At 40.6% G+C, this 17,477-nt stretch overlaps 1 protein-coding gene, 1 long non-coding RNA gene and 1 pseudogene across 4 annotated transcripts in view; 2 read left to right on the plus strand and 1 right to left on the minus strand.

Moving 5' to 3' along the window:
- The window catches only part of LOC146513629 (uncharacterized), a 101,816-nt gene that overhangs the window by 54,545 nt on the left and 29,794 nt on the right, over positions 1 to 17,477 (plus strand). The window lies entirely within an intron of this gene.
- On the minus strand, positions 1,257 to 16,512 carry LOC146513632 (kinesin-like protein KIF1B; annotated as a pseudogene). Its single transcript, XR_014875218.1, has 12 exons — positions 16,509 to 16,512; positions 14,646 to 14,779; positions 14,414 to 14,547; positions 14,252 to 14,313; positions 14,013 to 14,157; positions 13,656 to 13,837; positions 13,492 to 13,563; positions 13,270 to 13,391; positions 13,024 to 13,176; positions 12,606 to 12,798; positions 9,886 to 10,039; positions 1,257 to 2,624 (listed from the first exon to the last, which is right to left on the minus strand). The product of XR_014875218.1 is annotated as a kinesin-like protein KIF1B (transcript).
- LOC146513633 (uncharacterized) lies at positions 7,271 to 9,203 on the plus strand. The gene has a single exon (XM_085165652.1). The coding sequence runs from the start codon at positions 7,390 to 7,392 to the stop codon at positions 8,554 to 8,556; it is 1,167 nt and encodes a 388-aa protein (XP_085021778.1). The 5' UTR covers positions 7,271 to 7,389; the 3' UTR covers positions 8,557 to 9,203.

The raw sequence follows: 17,477 nt of genomic DNA on the forward strand, positions 1-17,477 counted from the left end.
CTTGGCAAGGTCTCCCTTGAAAAAGAGGTTTTTAATCTCAATGGGATTTTCCTGGTTAAATAAAGGTTAATAAATAAATAAATTAGAGGAAAATGGAAACTTGGTTTCATGAAGTTAAAAACAAACACTGGGATGATCCAGACACATTTATTGTTTCTTTAATCACCACAATAGTTTCAGTTTGTGCAAAAATCTTTAAAAAGCTGTTTTGAGTGATAAGTTAGGCTTTAATGTGTTAAGCTTGCATTAGATAAGACAATGTACCACTGAACACAGGAGGGATTATTGCTGAAAATGGGTCTCTGAACACCTCTGTAGATATTCTATTAAAATCATTCATGATTTGTGATCAGTGTTAATATTAAGCATTTATATGATTATTTTGATAAATTGCTGTGATTCAATCTGAAACCAAATTTGAGTCTATTCAGAAAACAAGACATTTCTAATTCACCTCAGACTTTTGAGCTGTAGTCTACATTGTAATGATGGTGTATGGTTATTGATTAGAGCAGATGATATGAGACTATCAGGAGAGACTGTTAAAAAGTTATGAGCTGTCTTGATGCAGAGAAAGTGGAGTTTGTCATCCTTGAAAAGCTCCCAAGATAGGCAGCTGGCAGGTTGAATGATGCTCTGCCTCTGTGGTCAAGTACAGACATAGGCCTTAAGCAACCATGAGCCACTGATAAGCGTGACAGATTAGGAAACATGCATACAGTTCATTAGTTAGACTCCTATGAGGCACTAATAGCAGAAAATGAGCACGCAATAAAGTGGACTTGTTAGGGAGAGATTGCCATCAGAGTTAAAACACTCCAACTCAATTTTGATGACAGACACAGCTAAAAAAATGATCGTTTTGTTGACACTGATGACAAAATCCTGATCAGATACAGACAGACACATGCATACAACACACACTACTGCTCAAAGGTTTGTGGTCAGATTGAAACAGTCGTCTTTTAATTAATAACTTACATTTACTTAGAGCAGATGATATGAGACTATCAGGAGAGACTGTTAAAAAGTTATGAGCTGTCTTGATGCAGAGAAAGTGGAGTTTGTCATCCTGGAGCTGCTGCCAAGATTGAATGATGCTCTGCCTCTGTGCTCAAGTTCAGACATAGGCTTTAAGCAACCATGAGCCACTGATAAGCGTGATAGATTAATAAGCATGTATAAAGTGGACTTGTTAAACAGCTCTGATAGGAGAAAGTCAATGAGCACGCAATAAAGTGGACTTGTTAGGGCCAGTTTACCATCAGCCTTGATAAAGTTTAACTTCATTTGTATTGAAAGACAGACTTTAAAGAAGATTCTTATTTGAAACTGGTGATAAAATCCAGGTCAGATACAGTTACATACAAGCATACAGTACACACTACTGCTCAAAGGTCAGAGGTCAGTTAGAAAAGTCCCTGATTTTAATAGAAAATTGGCTTTAATGTAACATCACATGAAGTTTATCAGTAATGTTTCACAGCTTTAATCAAATCCTTCATCATCCATAAGTTGTGATGGAAAAATGTCTGCAAGCGTGCAGGAGCCCATTTTTAGAGACAATCACTCCTGTGTTATAATGTTCATTGAAGTTTATCAGGTCAGACGACCAACAGATGATAAGAAATATAATCTTACTAATTATTAGAGTTGAAAAGTACTTTGCTAAGCAAAATTCAATGAGGTTAGGCTGGAGATTGAGACGTTAACATAAAAGGTTCAGTTGGTGATGCATGAAAGAAAATAATTTTCTTCTACAAATCTATTGGAGAATTCTGATTGTAAGAAATGAAAAATATTCAAAGAGTGAAACTGTTTCACACAGTAGAAATTTGTATTCATTGTTTATATTGTTTTTTTTCTGATTTTAGTTTTTATTTGCATGATTTTATTCTGTTTGTATCACATTGTTTCAGTGTGTTAGTTTACATTGTTTTAATCCACTGTGGATTGGCTGGCAACGGGACAAATTAGCTGATAGTGATCACATGTTGAGGCATGGGTGTGTCCAGAGGTGTCCTTTCAGCTGTTTAAAGGTCGTATTAAAAGGAAGCAAGCTGAGCACTGGAAGGAGAGAGGCCCTAGATTGGAAGAGGAACGCATGAAGGCCAGGTGGAAAAGATGGAGCCGCTGCGTGATCGTGGGGGGTGCGACGCTTCGTCTGGAGACCGGTCAGCGTGATGTGGTGACCCAGTCCCGACAGCAGGAACGGCGACAGTAGGAGACAACGTGTGTGATTGACAGCAGGGCAGATGTATACCACTGCCTGCATTTGTCAGTAGTGTCTCACTGTTGTTCACTGGGTGCAGCCGTGTTGGGAGAGGGTCGCCATGGCTACAAGCCAGGGCAGCTTCCGGGATGATGGTTCTGGCTCCTATTTGTTTTTACTTACAGGTGATGACGTGAGAGGAGCCGCGGTGGTATCGAGCGACGGACTCCAATGCAGAATGCGAACTGGGCTGGGATGTGATGGACCCAGTGGACGGACGAGACTGGGACAGGAGGCTCCTCGTCTGCCTGACACGAGGCTGGCGTGGACCCCGCTCAGCAAGAGGAATTTCTGTCCAGCTCAAGAACACACAAGGAATATTCGTCCTGGGTTGTGGGACTGGGTGGGATTTCTGTGCATGAAGAGAATTGTATTTTGACCAGTTTTAGAAAAATCTTATCCAGTCTCAGTGGGAATTTTAGCATATCGAGAAAATTTCATTGTATACTTTATTTCTTAGTATCTGGTTTGTTTTATTCCTGCTGTCCACCTCGTGGAATAAACATGAATGAAACAATACTTTCCTGTCAAAAACAATATTTTAGTCAGGGCTAGCGGAAAGTTTCATATATATCATGAACATCTTTCCTCTTTGTCTTCCTGTAGTTTAGTTTCATTTTCTTACCCCAACCGGTGGAGGCAGATGGCCCCTCCCTGATTCTGGTTCTGCCGAAAATGGAGTTTTTCCTTCCCACTGTTGCCAAGTTCTTGCTCATAGGGGGTCATTTGATTGTTGGGGCTTTCTCTGTATTATTGCACAACCTTTATCTTACCATATATTTCAAGTTTATATGTTGTGAATTGGCTTGATTTAAATCAAATTGAACTCATTCAATTTAAACCAAATATAACTGGTAATCGAATCTATTCAAATGTAAAGTCCTCTCAATACTTGAATGGTTTTATCCTGTTTATAAATAAACATTTAAAAAGGACATTGCTTCATTGTCTCATTCATTCTTTGTCTATGTCAGTCCTTAATACACACACATGTATACAATAATTCTAGTTGCCACAGTCTCCGGAGACGTGCTCTGTTTTCTCATACTTTTCTTCACTGTTTACCTCATTCTGCCCAATAAAATGTACATTTTTGTAAACAATGACTTGTTTTATGCCATTAAAAAAAACTGTCTCCATATGAGGACGTACTTGAAGAGAAAAAGTCACCACTTTGCGTTTTACAAATCAAGTAAACAAACACGGGGCTGTTTATCATATAACTAACTTTTAGGTCTGTGGGATGGAAGGATGGGAGCTTTAAATGTTGTGCCTCCATAATTATTCTGGAGTCTTTACAGTGTTCAGCGCCTGCTGTGATTTCAATTCAATTCAATTCAATTCAATTCAATTTTATTTATATAGCGCCAAATCACAACAAATGTCGCCTCAAGGCGCTTCATAGATACAGAGAAAAGCCCAACAATCATATGACCCCCTATGAGCAAGCACTTTGGCGACAGTGGGAAGGAAAAACTCCCTTTTAACAGGAAGAAACCTCCGGCAGAACCAGGCTCAGGGAGGGGCGGCCATCTGCTGCGACCGGTTGGGGTGAGAGAAGGAAGAACAGGATAAAGACATGCTGTGGAAGAGAGACAGAGATTAATAACAGATACGATTCAATACAGAGAGGTCTGTTAATACATAGTGAGTGAGAAAGGTGACTGGAAAGGAAAAACTCAATGCATCATGGGAATCCCCCGGCAGGCTACATCTATTGCAGCATAACTAAGGGAGGATTCAGGGTCACCTGGTCCAGCCCTAACTATATGCTTTAGCAAAAAGGAAGGTTTTAAGCCTAATCTTAAAAGTAGAGATAGTGTCTGTCTCCTGAATCCAAACTGGAAGCTGGTTCCACAGAAGAGGGGCCTGAAAACTGAAGGCTCTCCCTCCCATTCTACTTTTAAATACTCTAGGAACAACAAGTAGGCCTGCAGAGCGAGAGCGAAGTGCTCTAATAGGGTGATATGGTACTACAAGGTCATTAAGATAAGATGGGGCCTGATTATTTAAGACCTTGTATGTGAGGAGCAGGATTTTGAATTCAATTCTGGATTTAACAGGAAGCCAATGAAGGGAAGCCAAAACAGGAGAAATATGCTCTCTCTTTCTAGTCCCTGTCAGGACTCTTGCTGCAGCATTTTGGATTAACTGAAGGCTTTTCAGTGAGTTTTTTGGACATCCTGATAATAATGAATTGCAGTAGTCCAGCCTGGAAGTAATAAATGCATGAACTAGTTTTTCAGCGTCACTCTGAGACAGGATATTTCTAATTTTAGAGATGTTGCGCAAATGGAAGAACGCAGTCTTACATATTTGTTTAATATGTGCGTTGAAGGACATATCCTGGTCAAAAATGACTCCAAGGTTCCTCACAGTGTTACTGGAGGCCAAGGTAATGCCATCCAGAGTAAGAATCTGGTTAGATACCATATTTCTAAGCTTTTCAGCGCCGAGTACAATGACCTCAGTTTTATCTGAGTTAAGAAGCAGAAAGTTAGTGGCCATCCAAGTCTTTATGTCTTTAAGACATTCCTGCAGTTTAACTAATTGGTGTGTGTTATCTGGCTTCATGGACAGATAGAGCTGGGTGTCATCTGCATAGCAGTGAAAATGTATGCTATGTCTTCTAATGATGCTGCCTAGGGGAAGCATGTATAATGTAAACAGAATTGGTCCTAGCACTGAACCCTGTGGAACTCCATAATTAACCTCAGTGTGTGAAGAGGACTCTCCATTTACATGCACAAATTGGAGTCTATTAGATAGATATGATACAAACCACTGCAGTGCACTGCAGATTTGGTGCTACATACATAAACTTGAAGTGAATTAATCCACCTGTTCACAGGAGATCACAGGAAGATGACACCAAACATCAGAAGATCTTATTGTGCGCCACAGTAAAAGGGTGGTTTCTTGGGACTAAAGCACATAATAAACTACAGCAGAAGCTCACATAAAGCAGGAAATAAGCAGGCACCACTTGATCTGCTAATGCACGTTTCACACTTTTATTGTTATTTATTTATTAACCTTTATTTTACCAGGAAGATCCCATTGAGATTAAAAACCTCTTTTTCAAGGGAGACCTGGCCAAGATAGGCAGCAGCAAGTGTGTCACAGTTACAGAAATTACTCAATTAAACACAGGCAGCAACAACACACATGCAAAAAATAAATGAAAAAAAAAAATCAATAAAATTCAAATAAAAAATCAGTTAAAATAACAATCAATCTAATTGAAACAGTTGCATGTTATGGACTTGGCCTCAAGGATTCGTAGTTTAGATTTAAAAGCACTTGTTGTACTTGTTGCACTTTTATTGTTGCCTCATTCACTAACAGTTCAATGGTGCAAGATTACCAAACACAGAATTAGGATATCTGCATGACACATCTGGGGTTAACTGATATTAATTGTCAGAGGTGGAAAATATCATGGCTAGTTTTGTTTGAAAGGCATCAACAGAAAAACACACAAAAAAAGTGATGAGGTGAAGAAAGACACAATAAGTCTGCTGTCGTTTTAGATGTCAGCAGCTACTTTGTATAGTCCTATATCTCTGATATTAGAAAACATTTAAATGAGTTAAAATACACCTTTATTTTGATAGAGTTCAGATGGATGCCTCGCATGACTAATGAGTAGATCCTCCAAAAAACACAACAGACTTCTAATTCACTCAAACCGCTTTCTAATAAAGAGGAAGCACTAATGTAACTCACCTCCTCAGTCGAGCTGCAGGGGTTACATTTTAGGTCTCCTTTTCCTTTTTCCACCTCTCTCTTACATTCAAACCCTCTCTTAGTTCACACTAGAACAGGCCGCCACACCATCATTTGGTTTAATATGAGTGGAACAACTAAACCGCACAGACTTTATTTGATCAGTTAGGTCAACCTTTTATTAATATCAGGGTTCATACACATCTTTCAGGGTCAAATTCAAGCACTGTTTAAGCACATTCAAGGTCCATTTTCAAGCTTTTCCAGCACATTACCAAAAAAGAAGAAAGCATGTTTCACTTTGCATCACCTCAGTAAGACCATGTAGAAATTTAAACAAATCATCTTAGGTCGACTTAAATGTCTTTTATGTCTGTTTTTTGTTAAAACAGAGAAAAATGCACCTCACAAAATACTGAAAAAGGAAACGGTTGCCTTACATGCATATAGTGTACAAACTCAACAAACACATTCCTCTTAAAAATTAAGATGTGCAAATGTGAACAAATCAACTTGTTAGAGATCTTCATCTCCACTGTAAATAAACAACAACCCAGAAAACAAGAAAACTGCACCAAACACCACAAACACCAACAAATTAATGTCTTCTCATCAGATATTGAAGCTTCTTTCCTGTGTGACATAAAAAATAGGAGACAGATGTTTGTTTGTTTTTGTTCTTTTTAACTAGTTAAGCACCCACGCCCAGAAAAATGGGGACATTTCATTTTCGAGCAGGAAGCTCCCCCTTTTTGTTACCCTTTAGATGAATAGAGTTTTTTAATTAAATGCATATTCTTTAATAAATGTTATCTTTTATAAAAAGGAGGATAATTTAAAAAAACTTGTATTATAGTTCTATTGCGTAGAAAAAAAACTGTCTTGTTTTCTGTTGTCTGTTATATAATATTAGGGATGTTTGTGACAATTAATTTCTTAATGGACTAAACTAACCAATAGTCCACAACTAGGAAACACTGAAATTTTAAGTTAAGTTTGAAAACAGTTTAAAAAAAAATACCCCATTCCAAAATGTCTTGTGACAATCTCATTGGCTTAGGGAGTGATGATGTCATAGGGAGATCTTAAGAATCTTAAGTCCTTTGATTTTTTTCCTTAAGTAGGGGTGAGAAACAGCAAGTTTTAGTTCGTTTCAGCAGCATCTGTGTTTGCAGCCTACAAACGTTCACCACAGAAACATTTGGAAAGCTTTTCAAAGTCATCGTTTAGAAACTCCAACATGTTTCCAAGAAAAAAAACAACCAATTCAAAAAGATTACGCCGCCTCTCCTTCCTGGCGTGGCCGGCCAATTTCCCCAAATGGCGTCTCATCCTTCCAAAGGGCGTTAGAGGAGAGTAGGAAGGAAAACTACCATCTCCAGAAAAAAATGCAACAAATTGAAGAAGAGAAACTTCAACTGGAGGACAAGTGTAGACGAATGGAAGCCCAAAATAAAGAGCTGGAAGACAGACAACAGCGCCAGCCGGACATAAAAATTATTAATGAGGGCTGGGGAATCAAGTTTGCTCAGACCCGAGAGCAAATTGTGCACCTCATTAAAGAAAACAAGCAAAAGAGTGCAGAACTAAAACAAATGACCAACCAGCTCCAAGACAAGAAAACGATGACTGATAAGATACAATGGGATCTCCAATACATGGACCGAAGGAATCAGCTCCTCCAAAGACAGCTCCATGAAGCTGTGGAAGAAAAGAAAGAATTCCTCCAACAGAAGGAAGAGCAGGACAAAAAGCAAAGAGACATGCAGCACGAACTGAAGAGCATGCAGGAAAAATACCGAATGCTGAAAGAAAGCCTGGATGAAACACTGCACCAAAATAAAGACCTTCTTCAACAGAAAGAGCAACAACAAGAAAGACTGAAAGAAGGAAAACATATTGTCCAGGACTTTGAGTCTAAAAATCTAAAACTGCAAGAGTTTTGTAATCAGCTGGAGGACAAAGCAACTAAAGTGGAAGAAGAAAAGGACAAACTGGAGAAATGCTGCTCACAGATGCAGAAAAGGATCGAGCAAAATGCGAGAAACAACTCGGAGCTCGTTAAGGGGATTTTGGTGGAATTCAATAACTTGAAGCGTGAAAACACTCAAATGCAGGCACAAAAACAACAACAAGACAAAATACATGAAGACCTGCAGCTCACGCTCCAAGAAATCCAGAAAAGAAACGAGCAGTTAGAAGACGAGCACAAAGAGGTCCAACAGAGAAATGCAGACATGCACAAGGACAAGCTGATACAGGAGGCAACATCCAAACAACTCCAAGACAAGCTTGAAGAACAACAAGCAACATTAGAAGAGGTGGAACAAAGATGTGAGAAACTTGAAAAGCAAAACACAGAAACAATCGATGAGTTGAGAAATCTCATCCTGGAGAAAAAAGCGCTCGTGGAAAAGTGCATGAAAAAAAAGAAAAAATGGTTCCACTTGTTCCGGAGGAGAGACGCTACTGCTTCCTCACCTGATGTAGCCTCGTCTTGCTCCACCTCTGTTAACCCCCCCAACCAGTCCCGGCAGTTGACTGTCCCCTCCTGAGCCTGGTTCTGCCGGAGGTTTCTGCCCGTTTAAAGGCAGTTTTTCCTCCCCACTGTCGCCTAGTGCTTGCTCAGAGGGGATTGTTGGGGTTTTCTCTCCTCTGCCTTTTTTCTTCATTTACTTGTTTAACTTTTTTCATTATTACTTCATTTTACCTTGTTTCTTTATTTACTTGCTTGTTTAACTTTTCTTTTCAACTTATCTAAAAAATAAACCAATTGAATTTATCCTTTGAGTATTTTTCATCTCATCTTTACAGAATTTTTCCAAAACATTTTCAAACATTCAGATCTGTCTTTTATTTTCTTCTTGAAACCTCATAAATGGTGAACTAAAAACCCGGAATATGGTTTGAAACATTGTTTCAGCTGAAACTGGCACAACATGCTTGAGAGTGTGTGTGTGTGTGTGTGTGTGTGTGTGTGTGTGTGTGTGTGTGTGTGTGTGTGTGTGTGTGTGTATCACTAGTTAGGTCATCATGTTTAGGCTCATTCACTCCAAAATGATTTAGGCTAAATCTTTAAAACAGTGTCATTGCATACACATTTTCAATTCACTCCAATCGCACAAATGCAGAAATAATTATTTGCAGTATCTTATTTATTATGAGAATGTCATGACTGATCATTTGCACCCACACCACCAAAAACGGGAGCAAAAGCGAGGAGATCATGTTTAATCGGTTATAAGAAAAGGTCAGAAATATAAGTGCCAACATGAGCAGTGTCCACAGAAACCTCTGAATCTCAGCTCAAAGCTCAAATCAACCATTTCTACAACCACCAAACAGTTTAAAAGAGCAGTGACGTCACCACCAATCTGTGGTCAGGTAATATCCATATTTTGATTGATGATTTTCTGGAGTTAAATGTGAACCGAAGCATATTTTCAAAGGTGTTATATGCTATAAAATACTTTTAAATAAAATAATCTCTAATTAATTAGGTGTGGGAAATAAAAAAAATCACATTTTTCTATGTTTGAGTCACAGTAACTTCACTGGGCTCATATTTTACTGATTCCATTCTTTACTCGCATGTTTTAAACGCTTAAAGCACTTTCACAGGTTTTTTATATTCTTTTGAAAATTCATGTGAACTCAAGCTGTCAGAATTGTGATGTAAGCTTTGATAATTGTCCACATTTGTCATTTTGACAATTATCCGTTTATTTTAATGAATACAGCAAACAGAAAAAAACTAACAAATTAACAAACGCGGCTCCTAATAAGACAAAACCTGATGATGCTGCAAAACGCAGTTAAGTGAGAGGAGGCTGTAAAATGGAATAACTGAAAAAGTGGCAGTGTACAGAGGTGGCGTTCCTCACCCTCTGGGTATCCGTAGAGGTTGTCAACAAAGGTGGAGATGGTGTAGTCGAACGCCGCAGCTGAGATGCCGTCGTTGTCCTCACTGTCGTCCACAAACTTCAGCCCCTCTCCCTGGTTCACTCCTATCAGGATGTCATAGTTTAGGAACTCCCCCTGGTGGAGAAAATAAGGAAGAACATGCTGAGTGCTGGAACAGAGCCTGTGTGCGTCACAAGTCTACAACAAGAAGTGCAGCTGAAACACAGCTTTGGGAATTGCCAGCATTTCATTTCCCAGTAAACAAAAAAAAAAACATTAGCTGTTGGCTAAAATCCCTACTATAAACTGTAAATACTACAAATATGTGCAAAGAGCTGCAAACTAATATTTATACATTGCAAACAATAAACACTTAATCCAAAATAAAAACACCTCTGCACATGAAGTGGAAACGTTTGCTCTGGCAGCGCTTCGCATCAACATGTATATGAGGCACTTTTGAGATTTGATCTGTGCATAGGTGCATCTTTGATGTGCAGCTCAGAGATCCACAATCCAGCACGTTTCTGTTTCTCTGACCGTCAGGCTGCTGACCCGAGGTCACGTCAGAGCTTTATTTTTCATCTATATGTAACAGACAGTTGGTAGCTCTCCTTCCACGCATTTCATACCACACAGCAGGCAGACTGCTGGTTGGTTGACCAGAGTTTTTCAATGCTTGTCTGCATTAACACATCTCGAGAGGCGTAGGTGCCAAAGAGCCGAATGTAGCAGCTGCAGCACACAGAGCAAATATTTTCATGGGGTAGTATCAGAAATAAGACCTTTGAATATGTAGTCCCTTTAACTTCTTTCCTTCTATTAAACCCTTTGACAAACAGCCATCCAGTGTCCTCTGACATGTGCTCTTATCATTTGTTCCTGATGCTCAGATACAATCCTGGACTCAACATATGTGGCTGTGTCTCTGTCCTTGCTATAGATATGTGTTAATGTGCAAAGTAAGGATAAATAAATTAAGAAATAAATGCCCTCTGTTACATTTCATAGAAACCTTCATTGTTGAATGATTAAAAGCATAAGTAAAAAAATAACAAAGTTAAAATAAAAAATATGAACACAATGAGAGTTAGATGAGGTTTTGATTCAAGAATAAGAATAAAAAATGAACACATGGTTCCCTGTGATGCTGCTGAACACGAGTACTTCACTTCAGAGATTTCAGCCGACACTGGTGTGACAGCGAAGGGAGTCATGTGACTACATCGTAATCTGTCCTGTGGGCCATTTAAAAGCAGCTTTGCTGGCTAACCACTGCCGTCAAAGCAAAACTAAAGAAACATTGCACCTTCATTCCTTTTTCCTTACGTCCTTCTGACCTTTTCACCGTGTTTTCTTTGTGTCTTTACAACAAGAGTGTAAAGTTAATAGCAGTAAATGTCAAGGCTTTCTGATTCTCAGTGAGATAGAGCGAGCTAGAGGAGCAGAGAGGGATGTGTTAAATGAGGGTTAACTAACACACTGATCCCAGAACAGACCGCATGTACAAATCAAGTTCTCTCTTTAGTTCGTTTTAATCCTCCTAGTCCTCCTCCTCGTCTCCTTGTAACCCTGTTTTTACTCCTTGGGATGAAAAAGCAAAAAGGGGCCCAAATCTACTCCTGCAGGAACAATCGGTCATTGTTTGTTTTTAAACTGCTGAGATATGAAGCGATCCTCGCTTGTTTGTCTCTAGTTCATCTGCAGTTTTTATGTTAACACAAATGCATGAGTATTTTACTGACTCACTAACTGACACTGGCACTATCGGCGGTTTAGAGGCGGCGTATGTACACAGATTGAGGAGGATCTAAGTATGACGTGGACGACAGAGGAAATCGGGCGTGGCCCTCCTGTCAAAGTTCATTCCCACTTTGAGTTTTTGTTTCAGAGACGGTTCAGCCTGATGCAAATTCACTGTGAGAAGAAAATACCCTATAAATCTATTAGCAGCTATGGTTTAGGTAGCAGAGCGTAAACTAACACGTCACTTGGAGATATCTGTAGATTTTTCCTTCATGGTTTCAAATGTAAGCTGGCTGATTTGGTTCATCTTTGTTTTAAACTGAGCAAACCTGGTCTTCTCCTGAGGACTGCTGCAGGTATCATGCAAGCATGTTAATTTAATAAAAAACCAACAACAACAAAAAAAACCAAAATAGAATGAAACTCATTTCAGGAGACAAATAAAACTGATAGAGACATTTTCTTTGTACAGATGATTGGGAGACGGAAAGTTTCTAAAGAGTCGTGCACACACAAGTAGACTACTACAACATGCTACTTAGTTAGGGGAGTTTGGGAATGACAACCAAGCGGAACAAAATTAGACCCAAACACTGTCATGGAAACGAAAACACAAAAAGCTGAGGGGAGGGAATAGAGAGGAGGAAAGCTGAGCTGGCAGCGGGGTTGCTGGAGGGAGGCGGGGAGGCAAAAGTTCTGAGGAACTTAAACGTTTTAGTCGCATGAAAAGAGACTTAAGCCACAAGTCGACTTACAAGAGAAAACTGTCAAGAATCACAATGATTAATAAGCTTGAACACTTGGTATTTTCTGTATTTTCAAAGGCTTTTCAGAAAGGATGGAAGCGGTGGTTCTCCCGCGTACCACTCTGCACGCTCAGTTCTTCGTCAGGCCGCTGCGCCGCCTCGCCAGCTTAGATCTGTGAGGAGAGTTTTACGTCTATCCTGCCTCAAACCTTAAGCATGGCCTGCTGGTCTTCGCTGTATTCCACCTGTGCTGTGGAGAGGTTGAGGACGCCTCGCTCCACGGGGTCCTGGTCGCTGTTGTAGATGAAGACGTAGGGCTGGCGAACAACCACAAAATGCTTCCCCCATGAGTTAGAGTGAGGCTCCACGAAGCTCAGAAAACCCTTCTTGGACACAACAGATCTGAAAGAAGAGATTTTATTCATTTATTTATTTTTTAAGAGAGCGCTTGTTTTTCTGAGGAAGAAGCAGAGTTGGTTTGTTTCCAGCTGAAATCATCCAGGCTCAGGAATTTGAATCGATCCACATCATTTCTGCTTGAACTAGAGAACATGAGTGTCGACTTACATTTGCTCTGTGAGACACATGTCATAGTGACAGTATTTGGGTTAATATGGCATTACTCACCCTGGTCGCATTTCTTCAATATCAGGCACCAAGTTGAGGAACTCGTTCTTTGCAGCCCGCGCAAGGTAGGAGGTCTCCAGAGTGGGAACCATCGGGAAGTTTTCATAGTCTGAGCAGGAGGGACTGGAGGCACGTGAGCTGTTCTCAGGGGTCCTTTAACACAAATCACACCAAGTTAGAATCAAATAGATAACCTGTCAATAACCGTTTGCAGATCGAGGTCAATGTTCCTAAAAATATGTTTACTTCTGGTCCATGGAGCCACAGCGGGAGTCCGACAGAGAGGGGGAGGTAGAGGAAGGGGTGAGGGTGGCACTGCTGAAGCTCGTCACGGATGGATCACGTCTGATCGGTGAGATGAGAGAAAGCTGAAGTGAAACAACAGCAGGATGAGGTAGATGTTAATATATGAACTCCCTGATGTGACACAGAAAGGCTATTTTTTTATTTCTTTGTATTATTTGTCACCTTGCAGTCACTGATGCTGTTCACCAGCTGGTTGTATTCAGTATTGAAGGTGTGTGTCAGAAGGCGCAGGCACTACAACACAACAGGAACAAGACCGATCAGCTCCGAGCAGAGAAGGAAGAAGGCAGCAACAAGATCGCCCACTAAGCCGACGTTTTTCTCACCTTGGTGGCCAGCTCCTTCTCACGCTTTCAAAGGTGGTGCTGGAGATCTGCGAGGAGATGGAGGTGGACGTGGACAGAGTGACGGAGCTCACGCTGGGGGACAGAGACTCACTCAGGGACTTGGTAGTGGGAGCTGTTCCCACGGGAGCCGCCTCTCCCAGAAGGTGACGGGTCTTTTCCACCTGGACGAAAGATGGGGGCGAATGTGAGGTGGGGAGAAGAGGGGAGGGTTAGTCATGTAAAGTCTGTACTCTAAGAAAACTTTTAGAATAGCACTTTGGTCTTTGAGTTAAAAGTCATTTTTCCCTCTACGATATTAAACAGATTTATTTCTTTATGAATCTTTTAAGGCCCCACCTCCTGCAGCTGCTCCATCTTCTCTAGCTCCCACTGGTGCTCTAGGATGAGGCCTCTCCTCTGGACCTCCAGCCAACCAGGTTCTCCTCTCCACGCACATAAGCCACTGATGTGTCCAGGACCTTCCTCCTCCTCCTCTGCATCCCTGCTCAGGACATGAGCCCTCATTAGGATGAAGCTCTCCACAGAATTATGATAAAACAGCTGCCGTTCTTTAAACATGTTTCATGTCCGCTCACCTGGGCTTCCAGTGTCAGACATCTTACACAAGCTCAGCTCGTAGATCCCAGTCACTCGGTCGCTATAATGAAGCAGAAGTTATGAAGAAGGAAACTTTGTAACAGGGCAGATATCTTTGATTGTGAAACAGAGATGGCCACAGTGCAGCAGCCCAGATTTACCAGTCAGGAGTTTTGGAGTATCCAGTCCCAAAGAGGTTCTTGAGAGAACGGGGTGGGGACATCTTGGCGTCTCGGGAGTAAAAGACCGAGCAGATGTCTTTGGTGATAATGGCAGGCTGGATGCAATGGTCCAGCTGCAGAGAGGAGATAAAGGGTGTGTGTTAGACACGATGACATCAAGAGACTTAAAAACACGTACAAACAGGTACAACACGGCGGAGCAGCGGCTGACCTCCAGATACGCAGATAAGGTCATGTAGATCTTCTCTCCATAGGGAGTGACGCGGTTGATCAGGAGGGAGTTGTGCAGGGAGCTGTCCCACACTGCCTCAAAGTCCTGAAAAAGACAGAAAGAGGAAACGTTAGCTTGACAGCATTATTGTTCACATTCATCCTTTAATCATGACAAAACGTGAGGAATCGCACTGAGCTGAGACCTTGACAACAGACAAATCAGGAGCCACAGAGTGTCAAGTGTCAGCCGACACCAATCGGGACAATGATAAGAAAGAAATTCATTTACAGACACGTGAAAAAGCAGTTTAAGGTTCTAGATCTGGATTATTACAACACATCATTATTTATTTAAAACAACCCAAAATGCACAAATGACTATAACCAAGTACATCCTGTGATTCAGCAGCTGATGGAACCAACTTTAGCAGCACAAACTTGAGGTAATCATTGTTTATTAGTGTTTCACAGCAGTGTGGACGGATTTCTGGCCCGTTTGTCTTTACAATGTTTCTTCGGTTCATTGAAGTTTGCAGGATATTTATTCATTCACAGCTTTCTTAACGTTCAATCATGTTGAAGTCTCAACTTTGAGCCACTGCAGCACCACTCTGTTGTTGCTTTGCTGCTGCGCTCTGGAGTCACTGACCCAACGATGATCTCTTTGACTCTAGAATACTTCATGGTTCACTCAGTGACCTGGACACTTTGCAGGTTCTTTGGCAGCAAAAAAAGCCCAAATAATCATCACCCGAGCAAAACCGTTGGTATGAGGTGTTTGTGCTGATATGTTTGGTTTTCACCAATGTTGAAGCTGTGCATTAGGGCTTAGCTTTTCAACTTTGCAAACCTAACCCATGCTGCCATGTTGTATTTAGAGGAAAATGGTTTCTCCTGGAAGTCTTTCCAAACAGGCCATATTTGTTGAGTCTGTTTCTAATTGCACTGTCATGAACTCCAACATTTAGCATGCTAACTGTGGCCTGTAGAGCCTCAGATGTGTGGGGTGAAGAGGCATGGGAATAGGATAGTACTTCCTGGATGCTGTTGGAGGGCTGTTGACATAATAAAAATACCTTTTATCTATATATGCATATAAAATTAGCCAATGTGATTAGAATACAATCGTTTACACATTTCTAACAAAATCTGCTGCATTAAATATGAATTATCACTGCACGACTGGATCTGCTGTTTGACCCCCACCAACCTGGTCCCGTCCTGATATTCTAACTCTGTAATATGCAACTTCTGTCAGTGTTCTGATACTGGAAACTGAATTTCCCAGAGGAACCACCCGAGGGATTAATAAAGTTCTATCTAATCTACATCGACAACAGAAAAAGAAAATCTGCTGCTTGCAAGCAGCATTGTGTTAGAAGCATTTTTACTGGAGTGAATGCATTTAACTGTACTTGCATCATCTGTTAAAAGTACTTATATATTGCAATAAGACTGCAAAAAGCAAAGGGGACTGAATTCTATAGTATGTGTATAAGGTGACACACATATGCAGTTTCCTGCCATTAGTGTAATGTAAACTTGGAATCATCACATATCTACAGGTATTTGTACTGAATGAAATGAGCTGTGGTGATTAAAAGCATTAGCAAAAGCATACTTACTAGTGGCCTTTTCTTCTTAGGTCTGGATCTTGATGCCTCTGGGACTGAAGATCACAGCCAAGTCACCAGTTTCATAAACAATAAACAAACAAAAAGCAAATAAACAAAACACTTTCAGAGATCGCACAACTTTTGTTTCATCTTCATATGATAATGTTCCTTGAATCAAATCTACCATACACACTCTACTACAGTGTATCAAACTAGTCTAAATACTTCCACAAACAATGACATACCCATCTTTGTCTTTTGTGGCTTTCACCAAAAACTCTCCCCCTGGTGGATCCTGTGTTGACGTACGTGATTTGGGAGAAAAACAAAACAAAATCATTTTAATGGTTACATTAAATGTAATAATATCAACATTCAATAGATTTGACTGTACATGTATCAACTGGTGTAAAAATACATGTTCCTTGATCCTTGGTCAGGGAACATAAATTACTGTCGTTTCAGCCATCAGGTACTCCTCTAAAATTCAGCCTGGACTCCAAATATAAAGCATATAATCCATACAAACATACAAATTACCTTTGCTGGTCTTGTTGCCTGCGTGCTCCACTTGCCCTCTGAAGTGCTCAGTGGCTCATCCTGTCCCTTGTTGAGCTCAATCTTCTCCATCACATTCCTCACTTCCTCCACCTGCGTGGTCCTCACCTCCCGTGCCTCCATAATCGTTGCCTCCTCCTGGTTGTTGATCATTCAAGTTAGTTTACACAATGGGTCAAACTTTTAACTTTATCCTGCTTTACGCCTCCTGGTTTGTAGCAGACTAAGTATATATGATGTATGAAAGGGAACAGAGTGGAGTAAAGTGTGAGGGTGAAGGAGAAGATGTTGTGAATTCAGTGATGATGATGATGACCAAACGTCAGTCTGCTGGAAGTGCAAAATGCTACAGACCCCTGACTCCACCAAAACATCGAGCTTAAGACTACATACCTTTTCTTCAAGGCCCGTGTACAATGTACTCTTTAACCTCTATAAACTTCAAATCCAAGTGTATACACAGATGCCATACTGACAGACTGAAAAGAATTACAAAAGCTTTTGGTAAAACGTCTTAAGATGACGATCTAAATTGCATGTGACTTCACTGTGTTGGAACAGATGTACTATAAATGCCAGTTCATCTCACAGCAGCTACTGAATGTGTTAATTTAAATCTGTCTAAAGAGCCAGTAATCACAGAGGATAGATACTGG

The sequence above is a fragment of the Neolamprologus multifasciatus genome, chromosome 7 (assembly GCF_963576455.1).
Source record: "Neolamprologus multifasciatus chromosome 7, fNeoMul1.2, whole genome shotgun sequence".
NCBI lineage: Eukaryota > Metazoa > Chordata > Actinopteri > Cichliformes > Cichlidae > Neolamprologus > Neolamprologus multifasciatus.

Coding starts and splice junctions, on each gene's coding strand:
- LOC146513633 (XM_085165652.1), top strand. CDS start 7,390: ATGCAACAAATTGAAGAAGAGAAACTTCAACTGGAGGACAAGTGTAGA.